This window comes from Cervus elaphus, chromosome 23 (assembly GCF_910594005.1).
Source record: "Cervus elaphus chromosome 23, mCerEla1.1, whole genome shotgun sequence".
NCBI classification, from domain to species: Eukaryota; Metazoa; Chordata; class Mammalia; order Artiodactyla; family Cervidae; genus Cervus; species Cervus elaphus.
The window spans coordinates 80,075,485-80,091,846 of record NC_057837.1 but is presented as its reverse complement, the minus strand read 5'-3'; the positions used below and the strand labels follow the sequence as shown (position 1 = coordinate 80,091,846).

At 47.5% G+C, this 16,362-nt stretch overlaps 1 protein-coding gene across 4 annotated transcripts in view; it reads right to left on the bottom strand.

Moving 5' to 3' along the window:
* Positions 1 to 16,362, bottom strand: part of TSHZ2 (teashirt zinc finger homeobox 2) — a 477,265-nt gene that overhangs the window by 51,634 nt on the left and 409,269 nt on the right. For 2 of the 4 annotated variants that reach the window (XM_043884669.1, XM_043884670.1), the window contains exon 3: positions 8,524 to 9,612. The exons of the other annotated variants lie outside the window; for them this stretch is intronic. Coding sequence is in view for 1 of the 2 variants with exons in the window: in XM_043884670.1 (XP_043740605.1) it covers positions 9,572 to 9,612 (41 nt within the window). In the remaining variant the exon portion in view is untranslated. Of the gene's footprint in view, positions 1 to 8,523; positions 9,613 to 16,362 lie in introns of those variants that run through there. 4 annotated transcript variants of the gene reach the window in all.

The following is a 16,362-nucleotide window of genomic DNA, read 5'->3' as shown; positions in this document are numbered from 1 at the left end:
GGGTGGGGGTGGGGAGAAGACCTCAGGTTCTGGTTAACCTCCTGGAGAACCTGGGGATCCCTTAGGTCTGGCACTGACTAGTCACAGGAAATCCACCTGAGAGCCTGAGGCAGAGTCAGGCTGATTGACAGGGCTCTTTCTTTTCTTTTTAAAAATTTATTGGCTGCACTGCACAGCATGAGGGATCTTAGTTCCCTGACCAGGGATTGAACCTGTGCCCCTCCACTGGAAGCACGGAGTCTTAACTACTGGACCAATGGGGAAATCCCAACAGGGCTGTTTCAGGAAGCTGCTCAGAGAACAGAGGACCACTGGGAGGCTGCTCCCCTCACATCAGAAGTACGGAAACTTGGACGGGACATCAGGAGAAAGGCCTCGCCACACCCATCCCAGAACACAAACTCCGAAGGGTTAACGCAGTGAAACCATACCCTTCTGCCCACGTCTCTCTCAGCGGTTCTGCTCCTTAGTGGTAGTTAGGCCTCTGTTTAAATACCTCCTCCACAGGGAGGTCTTTCCTTACCATCCTAGCTAAGGGTACACTTACTCTTTTTTCCTCCAGGTTTATTGAGATGTAATTGACCTATGACTCATTTTTTAAAAGATTAATTTATTTATTTGGCTGCATTGGGTCTTAGTTGTGGCACAAGGACTTAGTTGCCCTGCAGCATGTGAGATCTTTGTTCCCTGACCAGGGATCGAACCCTCATCCCCTGCATTGCAAGGCAGATTCTTAACCACTGGACCATAGGGGAAGCCCCCTATGACTCACCCTTTTTTAAAAAAATTTATTTTAATTGGAGGCTAATTACTTTACAATATTGTGGTGGTTTTTGCCATACATCGACACGAATCAGCCACGGGTGTACATGTGTCCCCCATCCTGAACCCTCTCGCACCTCCCTCCCCACCCCATCCCTCAGGGTCATCCCAGGGCACCAGCCTTGAGCACCCTGTCTCATGAGTCGAACCTGGACTGGTGATCCGTCTCGCATATGGTAATATACATGTTTCAATGCTATTCTCTCAAATCATCCCACCCTCGCCTTCTCCCACAGAGTCCAAAAGTCTGTTCTTTACATCTGTGTCTCTTTTACTGCTATGACTCACTCTTATAGCATCACTCAACAATCACTGATATTGTTTTGATTATTTACTTACTAATTTGTTCTATTCACTAAATTGTAGCTCTGTGAGATCAGAAACTGGGTCAGTCTTGTTCCTTTTCTATTTCAGCCCCTAACGCAGTGCTGGCAGGGGGCTCCTCAGCAGTTGAATGACTAACTGTACTGTGTATTCCCCGGCTTCCTCTGTGAAGGGACTGTCATGGGAGAAGGGTTAATATGGAGAGCTTATGTACTGGTTCTAGTTTTTATTTTTCATTAATGATGGAATAAGAAAAAAGAGGGGCAAATGCAGTTGAAGGGGTTTAGGCTGGACATCAGAAATTTCCTGAGGTGGGTCATTAGATTGCACTACAGAGGGAGGCTGTGTATATGCCTGTCAAGTATTTTTTTTTTAATGTGGGGACTATCCTCAGGGACATTTATAAGAAGACCCCAGTACTTAGTTTTTATCTGCAATCTCTCTCTAGAGCCATGGTTCTCAACTGGGAGATGTTTGCCTCCTGGGAGCCATTTCTGAATGTCATGCCCTGGAGGAGAGGGAGCACCACTGCCATCTAGGGGCTGGAGGCGCAACTCTTGTGACGTGACGTCTTGCGTCGTCTTGTGACGTCCTGTGACGCCGTGTAGGACGCCCCAGGGAACTGCCCTGCCGAAGATGGCGCCCGGACCAAGACTGCGACAGGCTGCGCTCATGATGGCTCAGCTCGCTGGCTTCAAGCCCTCCCCACCCTGCCTCTCCAACCCGACTGTGCTCAGGGATTCCCCAACGAACTGGACAAATCAGGACAAGGAGTGTGACCCAGAAAAAAAGTTTCACCTTTGGGGGTACTGTTCAAGGGGTGTGTTAGCCGAAAAGCAATCAGTGGAAGTCCTGTGATGATTGACATTCACACTTGTGCGTTGAATAACTATTTGTATGTTCTTTGCATGATGCTAGCTCAGAGCCTGGTAAACTTTTCTTAAAGAGCCAGATAGTAAATACTTTAGAATTCACACATCAGAGGGTGTCTGTATCTAGTCCTCAACCTTGACATCATAGGGCTAAGGCTCCACGGGTAACGTATCATGAACAGGCGTGGCTGCATCCCTGATGCTTTATTTACACAGATAGGTGATGGGCAGGATTTGGTCAGGTCGCCAAACTCGATATCCTAATCCCTGATGCCACAGAGATTGAAAGAGCAAAGGCTGGGCTCTCAGGGAGCTCAGAGTCCAGGGGAAGTTGACAGGTGAATCAAACCCCACTACTGTGGGAAGAAACAGCCTGATTAACAGATTTTTCTGGATACTGTTATTAGGTCCAGTTCCCCTGATATTGTCAGTGAAGCCTGTGTTCTTTCCCTATTTGAAGGCTGTGCTACCCGCCGCATCACCCTGACAACTGCCGAGACTTCCGGCAAGCGTCCAGAGCACCAGCCGGGCGGGGCCACCAAGAGTCTTCACTCCCTCCTCTCCTTCTGAGCCCTTGCCGCTGAAGGTGATGGTGGCGGTCTTTATACGGTCTCCTGCCCCCTCCTGTCTCCACCCACGCGCCTTTTACATGAGCACCAGGGTAGCCCTCCTACACTGCAAATCGCAAATTCCTCAGTGTGGACACTGCTTGAAATGGCAACCACTCCAGTATTCTTGCCTGAGAAATCCCATGGACAGAAGCCTGATAGGCTACAGTTCAGGGGGTCACAAAGAGTCAGACGTGACTGAGTAACTGAGCATATGAGCACATACATGTCCACATATAGAATATACACACACATACATAATATGTACACACATGCATATGTATCATGCTATTTTCCTATGATGTACTTTCTCTTTGCTTGTTGTTTGTATTACGGAGTTAAGACGTTATATGGATTTGGGGGCAACTGTACAAGCAGCTAGAGATAGGGAGATTATCTGAAAAACAGTTTTAGGGTAATAAAGATGGCATTATCCAGGAGGCAAGTGTGGAGAAAGTTGTGCGTGTGTGGGGTATGAGGGGGAGGGTGGGGGTGGGGATCAGAAGGGGCCGTGGGTCCTGGGCCAGGGTGGAGGGCACGCCTGTCTGAACTGTGGCTGTTGCATCTCTAGAATCAACAATATCGACAATTTTATCATTGCATATTTTAATTTCCCCCCCACAGGCATTTCTCAAGCTGTGCACTGGACTAAGAAGATGAAGCTTAGACAATAGCCAACCTGGTGCTTTGCTGATTTTAATGTGTTTATTGTGGAAGTAATCAACAGAAACCTTAAGGGCTTTTGGTAATGGGGTATGTTAAAGACAGAAGAAAAACAAGAAGAGAGACAGGCGAGATATTTTCTTCCCTAGGTGTTGTCTCCTTAATTTGCATAAATGACAATAGTGAACATCTTGATTCGTGCCACCTTTGTTAAGCTGGTAGTTGGAAACCAGCCACTATAGGCAGTAATAACCCCTGTTTTTATATACGACAGGCCCTGTCCTCGCCCCGGCAAACCTTTGCTCAATTAGTCCTCTAAAAATCCTGGAGGAGCTGTGCGTGCTCACTGAACAAAAAGGGAAGGAGGCTCAGGGAGGTGACCTTTCTGCGTCAGGTCACCAGCCAGAAGGGGTGGAATCGGGGCTTCCCTCGGACCTGCCCCACCTGGGCGCTGGGTGTCATCAGTAGGGTAGAGCTGAAAGGTCCACATGGAAACACGGGCTCCTGAGCCCTGGGGTAAAGCCCAGTGCTGTCAGACACTGAGCTTAGTCCTGGCTTTTCCTTTCAAATAAGATTCTTCTTGGATTAAAAAAAAGTAGCATAAGAACTTGGCAGAAATTTCAAACACTACAAAAATTAAAACTGCTCTATCCAACCCATGTGCTTCTTTCTGGTCAGTGCAGAAATATTCTCCACAGATAAACACAGGTTTACCTGGTTGCTCTGTGGTAAACAGTCTGCCAGTGCAGGAGATGTGGGTTTGATCCCTGGGTCGGGAAGATCCCCTGGAGTATGAAATGGCAACTCACTCCAGTACTCTTGCCTGAGAATTCCACGGACAGAGGAGTCTGGTGGGCTATAACCCATGGGGTTACAAAAAAGTCAGACATGACTTAGTGACTAAACAACAAGATAAACATAGTATTTATGTTTAAGATAGTGTGTGTTTACTCACACATTAAGTATTACTTAAATAAGATTTTAAATAAAAATTTTATATAAAAGGAAAAATCAGGATTACCCCAGTGGCTAATAGCAGGTTCTTTGTTGAATATGATTTATATGTTATTTTTAACACAAAGGTGAATGCTGTAGCCACTTGATATTTCCGTTAAATAATAAATCTTATGATTGTTTTCTGCCAACACATAGAGATTGTTTCATTGTTTTGAAGGACTTTATTGAATTTTCTGGCGTGGAAAACTGAAAAATGCTTGTGCAATTTCAGTGGGTGAAAATATCCCGCGTTTAAATAGGGCTGCACCTGTATTAATTCATTTACTCTTCTAGTGACCATATGAAATAGATATTTTAACAGTCCCAATTTTTAGAAGAGAAGACTGAGGCACAGGGAGGTGAAGCAGCTTGCCTAAGACAACACAGCTTGTACCCAGGAGGGCTAAGATTCAAGCTAGTGGGTCTGGCACCAGAGGCTGTGGTTTGAACCACTGCCTTCCATGTGGAGGCAACATCATTATGAACACACCTTCCTATGTTAATACATGCCCAGCCTTGAAATTAAACTCTTGTTCCTTGAAAGAAAAGCTATGACAAATCTAGATAGCATATTCAAAAGCTGCTTTTGCCGACAAAGGTCCAGGTAGTCAAAACACTGATTTTTCCAGTGGTCATGTACAGATGTGAGAGTTGGACCAGAAAGAAGGGTGAGCACTGAAGAATTGATGCTTTTGAACTGTGGTGTTGGAAAAGACCCTTGGACTGCAAGGAGATCCAACAAGTCCATCCCAAAGGAAATCAACCATGAATATTCATTGGAAGGACTGATGCTGAAGCTGAAGCTCCAGTACTTTGGCCAACCTATGTGAAGAGCCAACTCATTGGAAAAGACCCTGATACTGGCAAAGATTGAAGGTGGGAGGAGAAGGGGATGACAGAGGATGAGATGGTTAGATATCGTCACTAATGCAATGGACTTGAATTTGCACAAACTCCGGGAGATAGTGAAGGACAGGGGAGCCTGGCGTGCTGCAGTCCATGGGGTCGCAGAGAGTCGGACACATGAACAACAGCAACAACAAATAGAGGTAAAAGATAAATTTCCAGCCATAAACTTGCAGGTTGAAGAGAATAAAGGCTTAAAATTTTGTCAGCTCTTGCCAAATTCCTCCTGAAAAAAGCAAAGCCATTTCTTCTCCCATCTAGAGTACAGGGGTCCACCTCTGGAATGTCAGTTTCCTCATTCTGGCGGGGGGTAGATGGAGTGGACTTCCACCCTCTCAACAAGTGTGTGTCTCCTTTGGACAGAACAGAAGCCACCTGGGTTCATGAGTGACTCTGCTGTCTAGATTTCATCATTCTCTGATGCACAAGCCTCTCTCCTCTCTCCTGGAACAGTCACATTTTCTGGCTGCCTAGCAACCATACCACCCCACTCAGAACTACTCAGACAGTGCTTAGCACCTGCGGGACACCTGGGCCTCTTACAACCATTAAATCGGGTTAATCAGCTGATAGGGAGGCGAGGAGTGCTGTGGAGAGGGGAAGGCCACTGGCGGAGGGCCCACATGTGCCTGGGTGAACAGAATCTAGATGTGTGAAGGTCCCTGAGGTCATCGAGTTCCTCCCCCTGCCTCTAGGTGGCCAAACCCACTTGTGCAGTTAATATGGAGCACTGGCTCTTAGTGGAGACAAAGTCAAATATGATTTTACTTTCAGTTTAGGGGAAGAGAAATATCCTTTATCTCGAGTGTTGCTTGATAGCAGAGGCCTTAAACTGTTGGCTGGAGAGCTACGTTTGGCCAGAAGATACTTTTTTTAGGGGGTATTCTTTACCAGCTGAGCTACCCGGGCATTTGAAAAATCTGGAGGGAATGCCAACACTTTCACATAATAGCTTCTTCTGAAAAAAATTGAGGGACTTCCCTGGTATTTCAGCGGCTAAGACTCTGCATGCCCAATGCAGGGTCCCCAGGTTTGATCCCTGGTCAGGGAACTAGACCCAGTATGCTGCAACTCAGACTGAAGATCCTGCGTGGTGCAGCTAAGACCTGGAGCAGTCAAATAAATAAAGATATGTATTTTTTTTAATTGAAAAAAAAAAAAAAAAAAGGTCTGGCAATGGGAAACTCTGGGTTCAAATTTCTACATGGAAATGACTAGCTCCTACCCGCTTTGGACTGAGCTAGCGCCCAGCAGTTTGCCATGCTCGCTTCTGCCTGGCTCCTAGAGGCACACGACTTCAGAGTGCCGGTGTTAGGTTCGTGACACACAGCGTCCAAGTGTGTGTGTATGTCTGCCTGGTGTAAATGTGAGGGCTCCATAAAGGACAATTGCAATAATACCTGACATACCGACTGAGTTGAGGCACATTGAATTACAGCTCATATTAGTGTAGTTTCAAAACTATACCAGTGATCAACACATCACATTATAAATTCTCACAAATACAGCAGACATGTTACTACTGCTACTTCTACAATGATGGTAATAATGGAATGTTATTGTTATTATTATTAGAATAACAAAAGCTCAGCCTCTCAAAACTTCTTCAGGTCACAAATCGCAAGCCCAGAAAGGGTTACATTTTGTTAAGCTGACTGAATTCAAATGAGATTCTTCTTCTTCAGGTATTTTGCTTTTCTACTGAGACTGTCTTTAAAATCCTCGATCTGATTTGGTGGGATTTAGAGAGCTGGCTCCGTTTGCTTTGCTTTTTCTTTTTAGTATGTTATTTATCATGTACTCGTCGGCTGCACTGGGCCTCCCTTGCTGCGCTGTGGCGCGCTCCGTCCTTAGGAGAGACGGGGCTTCGCTCTGGCTGGGGGAGCGGGCCCCTCTCCGCTCGCCGAGGGCTCCTCGCCGCGGGGGCGTCTCGTTGCAGAGCAGGGCCCCAGGCGCGCGGGCCCCGGAAGCTGTCCGCCTGAGCGCTAGTGCGCAGGTCCAGTAGCCATGCGCAGGCGCAGAGTTGCTCCGTGGCATCTTCCCGGACGAGGGATCCAACCAGTGTCCCCTGCATTGTCAAGCAGACGCTTTACCCCTGGACCACCAAGGGAGCCCCGCTTTGCTTCGTCTTGCCTCAGGACTTCTGCGTGGATTCTGTTCAGGGATGTGCCCAGAGAACGGAAGTTTGACGGACAAGCATTCTAGAATTTCAAGGCAGAGTGAAACGAAGGAAGGATCCACGGCCTGATCAGAGTTAGCAAGGGCGGGTTTAGCATTTCTGGAGTCAGCCTTAACCAGCGATGATTCTCAGAGTGAACCGTAAAATCTGCCCATGAAGACAAGCATTCTTCAGGCGCTTTTCACACGGGCCTCTCAAGGCTTCCTCTCTTCCTCAGCAAGACCCAGTGCTAAATGACATTCACTGAGCTACCAAAGGTTCTTTCTTCTCAATAAATAAAGAGATTCCATCCTCTTGAAAGAATTCCAAATTTCCCGTGAAAGAATTCCGAAAAAACTTCTATTAACAGGTGGCTCTAGTGGAGAAGGACCCAGCTGACGATGCAGGAGGCGTGAGACGCAGGTTCAGTCCCTGGGTTGAGGAGTTCTCTGGAGGAGGGCATGACGGCCCACTCCAATATTCTTGCCTAGAGAAACCCTTGGACAGAGGAGCTTGGTGGGCTACAGTCCATGGGGCCACGAAGTCAGACCCGACTGAAGTGACAGCACGCAGGCCCACAAAACAACTTAGCAGGCGCACACTATACTAGCAAGGCGTCACATCCAACATTTTAATCAGACATTTAATACCGTCCTAAAAACAAGGCCTGCGTGATGATTTTCTTCTCAGTATTTAAGCTGATTAGAAAGTTGGTTCTGTATTTGATTAAGTTTTGCAGAAACTGGACTTCTGATGAATCATTAAACAGAGACACTTTTTTTTTTTTTGATGCAGCAATAAAGCCTCCAATGATTAATTAAGGGCACAGTGCCAAAACAAGTGTCTTTGTTTAAAACACAGTGGACAAGACAGACTTGGGAAAGTTGATGTCTTAAGTAGACGCCACAACATGTTTTTAATTATGTTCGGGAAGACGAACAAGAATAGGAATCACCAACTGTTTAGAAAGATAATTTTTTTTTTTCGAAGAAAGATTAGAATTAAAAAACAAACAAACAGAGCATTATTGATTTAACACAAATGCCACTTGTTGGGCCTTTTGTAATTTCCTTATTAGTGTCATCATTCTAGAGTTCATATCCCCCCTTGTGTTATAGCACTTGGCATGCATTCAGCTCTCAGCAATACTATACAGTAAACACGCAGCGACTGCTCGTATTAACATGTTTTATTTGTCGTAACTGTACAGATGATCACACGGGGCAAGTCCTAAATTATCCCAATCGTTGCCCAAGCTAATCAGAAGAGCAGGAACCCCATCTCTGGGATGAACAGGCAGGCCGAGGGTGCAGGGTGAAGCTGTCAGTCGGAAAAGAGGCACCAGCAGAGAAGTTCATGGAACATCAGCTTTCCTCGCACTGTCGTGGGAACAGCCCGCTGCTCGGCTGAAACAGACATCAGCTGGCCCCGACGATGCACAAAGTGAGAGGTGTGATGGGACGCGGTTTACCTTCGGGCTGTCCCGGGCGGTCAGATTCCATGTGGATCAGAGCATGCTGTCTCGATATTAAAGGTAATAACAGACCGCGCTTTGGACAAGGCCAGGTCTTAATTGCAAAATGCTGAAGACAGAACCGGAGCCGAGCGGTTTGGCCCTCCTCCTCCTCCCCAAACTCGCGGAAGTGGCCTCAACTCCTTTGGCGATCGATGGAAATATCGCAGAGTGGGGCCTCTGGGCTGTGTTTCAAGAAGGTATTTAGACATATCACTCACAGCAATCTTCCTTGTTGTCCGTTCCGCCAGGCTTTGAGAAATGGTTAATTATTCATTTTGCTAGTAAGTAATGGCTCTATCTTATCATAAGCATGAGCGATACTGGAGACGGGCTTGAGAACCGTGCAAAGATGCTATATCTTTCGAACATTCCTTGGTTTCTTCTCTCCGCTAATGTGGTTTAGTGTCTGCTGGGCGCTGGCCGGGCTCAAAGCTGGAGATCCTGGGGTGAGCAAGCAGCCCCGACCCGGAGGCTCGGGCTCCAGCCATGGGATGGTCAGGGACCATTCGTTGGAAGGAGCTACTCCAGGTCCTGGCCGTCGGGGGCAGGGGCGGGGCCAGGCTGCCTCCTCCCCCTGGAGGGTGCTGATGAGGAGAGCCTGATGTTTGTCATCGAACATCAGGGCGGCAACCCAGGACCCCTGGGCCAAATCCAGGATGCTGCTTGGTTCTGTGAGGCCTGAAAGCTGAGAACGGTTTTCACGTTTTTAACTGGCTTCCCAGGTGGCGCAGTTGGTAAAGAATCCACCTGCCAAAGCAGGAGACACGAGATGAGGGTTTGATCCCTGGGTTGGGAAGATTCCCCTAGAGTAGGAAGTGACACCCCAACCCAGTATTCTTGCCTGGGAAATCCCATGGACAGAAAAGCCTGGGGGGCTACAGTCTATGGGGTTGCAAAGAGGGGGACACAACTGAGCATGCACGCACGCATACATCAATGGTAAAAAAAAATAAAATAAAAATGTAGCAATATGTTGTGACTTGCGAGAATCAATGAGACTCAAATCTCAGTGTCTAGAAATGAAGTGGTGTTGGAACATAGCCGTGCCCAGTCTCACGCATGTGGCTGCTTTCATGCTGGGGAGTGATGTTCTGCATTTCAGCCCAAATCACCACTGGTGACCTTCTGAGAAGGGGGTGGGGTTGTGTTTCAGCACAACTTCTTCTTGGATCTTCATAGTTCACCAGCCTCTGCCTGAACCAGAGTCTATAGGTGCAAGGCAAGAATTCAGCTACTTTCTCATCTTGGCCTGATTATAAGTCAAGAAAGGGTAAACACAGGAAGCCACAGACAGGAAGAGACACCATGGACAGGAATTTCCCGTCCTGGGCTGAGTGTGAGGGAGCTTGCAGGGGTGAGTGTTCCACAACCCATCTGCAAGGGGATAGCTGCATTCACCAGAATTTCCCCCAGCAAGTGTTCTAAGGAGAGATACTGCGTTGAGCCACTTGGGATAGGAGTGGGGAACACGAGGTCTCCTGTGGGCAACGATGGTCAGCGCTCGCCTTTCCAAAGAAAGCCCTGTTTTGCTGAGTGTGCAGGAGTGTTTGTGGGAGAAATTGGGGCTGAGCTGAATTGCTTCGTTTAGTAGAGAGAAATCAGGACTGGGCATTGGTGTGGACAAAAGGAACCAAGAAGAAAGCTGTGGTCCCCCTGCAGAGACTGGAGAAAAGAAACCTTTGAGGTTTTAGAGGAATGCGTGAGCGGCTTTATCACACGCTGATAAATCACACATTCCTGCTGGTGTGGGGCGAGGTCACCCCACTTCTGGGCTCCCCTTGTGAAAATCCCCCTCCCTCTCTGTTACTCATCCTTTGGCACTTTGGTGAGGGAGGAGCCTTTCAAGGAAAGCTGGAGTGGGACTGTGTTCTGCTGGGGGTTGGCATCAGTGAAAAGAGCAGTGACGTGTTGGGGTTAGGGAGGCCCAGGTGACTTCTGGTTCCCATCTGGATGGCGCTTGTTGAGGTCTGAGCAGATACCCTGCCCTCCCTGGGGCCTTCCCCCGGCCTCCGATCTTAAGGAGCTGCCCTTCCCTTCACTCTTATAATCCCAATCCCCGTGCCCTGTCTTAGTTTTCTTTAGGACACCTGTCATCCCCTGACACAGAATCATGCAGCTATTTGGTTTTGGGTTGGATGCTTTTTTCTCCCCTATTTAAGGTCCGTGAAAGAGAGTAGGGATGGTATCTGGTTTGTTCCCTTTGGCATCTCTGGGGCTTGGAACAATCTCTGGCATGTGGCAGAGAGAATACAGTTGTTCAGGAAATGGGCAGGAGCTGCAGGGGACCCAACGCACTGCCGCAGCCTGTGGAGTAGCTCCCGTTGGCCCACCTGCCAAATGCAGGGCTGAGTCTCTGCACGGCGTGCGTCCTCACCCAGTCTCATCCAACTCCCCGTGACCCTCCGGATTGTCTCGTAAAGAATACTGGAGTGGGTTGCTATCTCCTTCTCCAGGGGATCTTCTGAACCCAGGGGTCAGAGCTGGGTCTCCTGCATTGCAGATAGACGCTTTCCTGTCTGGGCCACCAGGGAAGCCCAAATAATAAATAAATAGATATTAAAAAATAAAATCATCCACCCCAGTGACCATCACTTTTTATCACATCCCCTTGTTCTGTTATCTTTTCCTTTTGGCTCCCATCACTAGCTGTAATTCTATTATTCATTGTGTTGTTTTCTAGTTTATGGTCTGTTCTCCTTCCCTAGGATGTTGGCACCTGGGTAGCAGTGACCTTGACCATCTTACTCATTGATTATGCCTAGAATAGAAAGTAGCACACTATAGATGCTCAATTAGTACTTGTCAAGTGAATGATGGATCTACACACGTAGAACACCCTGACCACAAAGGAATCATTTTCCACTCGCCTTTCATTGCCCAGTTCCTCAAATCATATATGTTAGCCCTTGGAAGCTCTACCCAGATTCTTACAGATCCTTATAGAAGACCACATGCCTGTAAATTAGGTGCATTTCTTAGCTATCCTTTGAAGTTATGAGACCTAAAAATTAAGTGTGATGTCATTTAAAAAATTTTATTTTTTATTTATTTATTGGACATGTAGCATGTGGGATCTTAGTTCCCCAACCAGGGATCAAACCCATGCCCCCTCCATTGGGAGCGCAGAGTCTTAACCACTGGACCAGCAGGGAAGTCCCTTAAAAAATTTTATTTTTTAAATCGGAGGAGAATCGCTTTACAAGTTGTGTGAGTTTTTGGTGTATGACAACGTGAGTATGATGTAAATTTAAATTTTCTGTTTGATGTTTGGAAGGGTTTGAAAGACCAGAAGTGGCCAGATCTGGGCCATTGTCTTTTGTCTTTCTAGAATTATCCTGGTTAGGTCTTTTAAACAAAGGTGTATCCCTTTTCCAGTCCTGCCCTGAAATCTCAGCTTCCTAAAGTAAAATCAAAGTCTGTAGTTGTTTTGCAGGTGGAGTGATTGCAGATTCCAACCCTTGGTTGAATTAACATGTAAAGGGAAGTCTTGGACTTGGGTAATTATAGGATATTTCCTTAATAAACCTTATCTGATCCTTTTCCGCTAATAATTGTATGTAATTATATTTATGTGTGAGAACGTTGCATATTAATGAAGACTAGGGCCTTGAGGATTTAAAAAACTTGTGAAGCATTTGACTGGATACGACCAATCATTCCATGTCATCCAAAGCACAGGGGGAGAGGAATTTGTCAAAAAGAAACCGGATAGGAGGAGAAACCCAACACTTTCATTAATGGATAATATTTTCATGAGGTTGTTACTTCCAAGTGTCTTTTAGTACTTGTACTTGCATTTAAATGTCTGAAAAGGAATGGGTATTCAAGAAAAGAAAAGTAATTACACCCTGTAATTCTGATTTAATTACAAGGAAATAGATGTAACATGATGTGATAAAAGTTATGATGGGCTCTTTAAATGATATATGTCATTAACATGTTAATTGGCATGAAATCTGAACTCGGAGCCAGAGAAATCTTAGGTGAATATGAGGTCAACTCCATTACAGACAGCCTTATAATGAAAATTCCATAAAAGCATTTTAAGTTTTATTCTACCATGTACTTTTTCCCGTTTATATTCAATATGATGAAATTCCAGTACTGCTCTTTAAAAAAGGAAAGAAAAAAAAAAGGCTATCCCCATGATACTGGGGTAGTTAGCTTAAATTTGTCATTGAGAAGACATGGAGCCAGGGCCAGATTAAATGGAGGAATGTGTTTTTTTTCTGAGCTCAAAGAGAAGACTTGTTCTAAAAATCTGGTTCGCTCAGCATCTTAGCATAAAGATGAGATGAAATGAATAAAGATTTTGAGTATTAAAAGACAACCTTTTCCTCCAAGACTCATCCCATGACCTGTTTATTTTATGTAATTATAATTTTTTGGCTCATGGCCGTGGTTAGTAATCAAATGTGAAAAGAATGCATCTACTCAGCAGAAGGAAATGGCGGGCTTAGACCGGGGTGATTGTTCTAAGAGGGGGCAGAGGGCCACAAGGAGCCTCAGAGTCTCAGACCTTCGGCTGGAAATCCTGGATTCAAGCCTGAATGAGCGTCCCCTGTAGCAACTTTGCTACTGGTTTGCTTCAGTAGTAAAAGTACCAACCCATCTTTTAAAAATTGGTACGGTGGTGGTGGTGGTGGTTTAGTTGCCAAGTCGTGTCTGACTCTTTTGTGACCCCGTGGACTGCAGCCCACCAGGCTCCTCTGTCCATGGGATTTCCCAGGCAAGAATACTGGAGTGGGTTACCATTTCCTTCTCCAGGGGATCTTCCCAACCCAGGGATGGGACCTGGGTCTCCCGCATTGCAGGCAGATTCTTTACCATCTGAGCCACCAGGGCAGCCCCTAGAATACTGGAGTGGTTTGCCAGTCTCTTCTTCCGGGGTGGGAGGGTCTTCCCAACCCAGGGATCTACTGTACTCCGATAAAACTAAAAAAAAAAGTGCAAATGCATCCTTTAACTCTACATCCCTAGAGATGGAAGCTTCGGTGGGCTCAGGCACATGATGCCACTTTTATGTGATAGTCTCACCCCATGCACACCCAGATTGGCATCTCTGTCAGTGAAGACCTCAGTGAATATGAAAATGTACCTCTCACAGATGCTTCTCAGAGAGGTCCTCTCTGTTCCTCATCTCTTGGTGGACATTTAAAAGGAGAATGGACTCCAGGGGGACTTTCTTGGTGGTCCAGAGCCTTATAACTCTGTGCCTCCAATGCAGGGGCCCGTGTTTGATCCCTGGCTGGGGAGCTAGGATCCCACAGGCCTCAACTAAGCCCACACGCCACAAGTAGAGAAGCTTGTGTGCTGCAACCAAGACCCAGGATAGCTAAAAAAAAACGTGATGGGTAAAGTATAAACAAAAATATCAAAAAAAGAGAGAGGATGGATCCCAGAGCCTCTACACTGGGAATCATCTAAACATAAAGGAAGGAGGAATTGAAGAAACTGGGAGAGGGGAGGAGCCTCAGGCAAAGCGGATTATCAGGAAGGGATTTGATATTTTGCAGCTTTGGAGGGAAGAACAGTGTGGTGGGCAGAGGAACAGGATACAGATTCCGTTCAGCTGGATGTGCCCCTGCGTGATTCACCCTTCTAACTCCCTCACTTCCTCTAATGCACTCGGGGCAGAAGGGTTTTCTTGATGTTAATGACCCTAACACATTCCTGCCCCAGGGCCTTTGCATGTGACAATCCCACTCTCTGAAATGAATTCCTCTCATTTCCCTGGTTTATCAGGTCTCAGCTCAAATATCAGTTCAGGGATCCTCTGGCAGCCTTCATTAGTGGTCCCATTTAAAACAGCCACCAAACTCCCATATCTTTGACTTTCTAGTTCCTTCTTCTGCCTGGTTTTCTTCTTCATATATTGTGGCAGATGTTTATTTATTCACTGCCAGTCTCTCCCCAGAAGAAGGGCTTCCCAGGTGGCACAGTGGTAAAGAACCCACCTGCCAATACAGGAAACATAAGAGACATGAGTTCAATCTCTGGGGTGGGAAGATCCCCTGGAGGAGGGCTTGGTAACCCACTCCAGTATTCTTGTCTGCAGAATCCCACAGACAGAGGAGCCTGGTGGGCTACAGTCCATAGGGTTGTAGAGAGTCAGACGTGATTGAAATGACTTAGCACACACACACCCCTCTAGAGTGTCGGCTCCCCAAGGGAGGACACCGGATGTGTCTTGCTCCCTGCTGGGTGCCCAAGCGGAGCGCAGCATCCGACGCGCGGAGGGAAACGTGCTCACATCATGTGAGTGAGACGGCGCTGTTTCCCGGCAGGCGGTCACCAGACGCCCGCTTTTGCCCTGATGACTCAGTTCATAGGTAGCTCAGTAGCTTCACTGGCAAAATGGGAATAAGAGTTTTAAGAATTAATAAAGAAGATGTGGTACATATAGACAATGGAATATTACTCAGTCATAGAAAGGAATGAATTTGAGTCCCAGGGAGGCGAATGACCTAGAGCCTGTTATACCGAGGGAAGTCAGGAAGAGAAGAACAAATATTGGACATTAACACATTTATAAATATACGGGATCTAGAGAAATGGTCCTGATGAACCTACTGCAGGGAAGGGAGTGGAGATGCAGGTGTAGGGGACGGACTTGTGGACACGGTGGGGGAGGGAGGGGGGATGAACGGAGTAGCATCAGCACGCACGCCGTCAGGTGTGAGACGCCAGCTGCTGAGGGGTGTCTGCAGCACCGGGAGCCCGGCCGGGGCTCGGGATGACTGGGAGGGGCGGCAGGGAGGCTCCGGAGGGAGGGGAGACGCGTGCAAGCCCAGGTGGTCCCCCTGTGTTGTGCAGCAGAAATCAGCACGGCGTTGTCAAGCAACTGTGTTCCAATAATAAAACAAACCCCCGACATCCCAGTTCCCATTGCTTCCTGGCTTTGTGCTCTTGGGTGAGAAACTCACGGGCCTCAGTTTTCTCATCTGCAAAACGGGACTAAAAATGCCTTTTTCCTTATGGGGTTGGAGTGAGGCTTGGTTGAGATCTCAAGAGAGGACCACGGTGCAGAGACAGTTACGCTGTGACTGTGTGGAGGCCACAGAAGGGATTCCACAAGCTCCCCTGGCCTCAGAGCTGTGGCCACAATAAGTGTGGCCTGAAGGGCTGCAGACACTACCAGGTTCTAAGTCGATGCTGGAGGAACAGGGGACAGGCCAGCTGCCGTGTGCCGGGTGCGGCCGGCCTGCCCGCGGCCCTCCAGGGTCCCCGCGCTCCCAGAAGGCAGATCCCACCCCGGCTTGAATCGCGCTTTTCCTAAATCACCCATTTCAGGAACTCTTCAGCTGACAGTCAGCAAACACAGACGCGCTTCCTGGGAGCCTATGACGGTCAGACCCAGTTGACCAAACACTGGGCCGCCTCAGACTCTAGAGGCGCCCCGCTCAGCAGCCCCTGGGCGGTGCCCGCGGTCGGCCGTCTCCTCCGGCACAGCGGCGGGGCTGCCAAGGGGCAGGGGGTGCATTAACACGGCAGCAT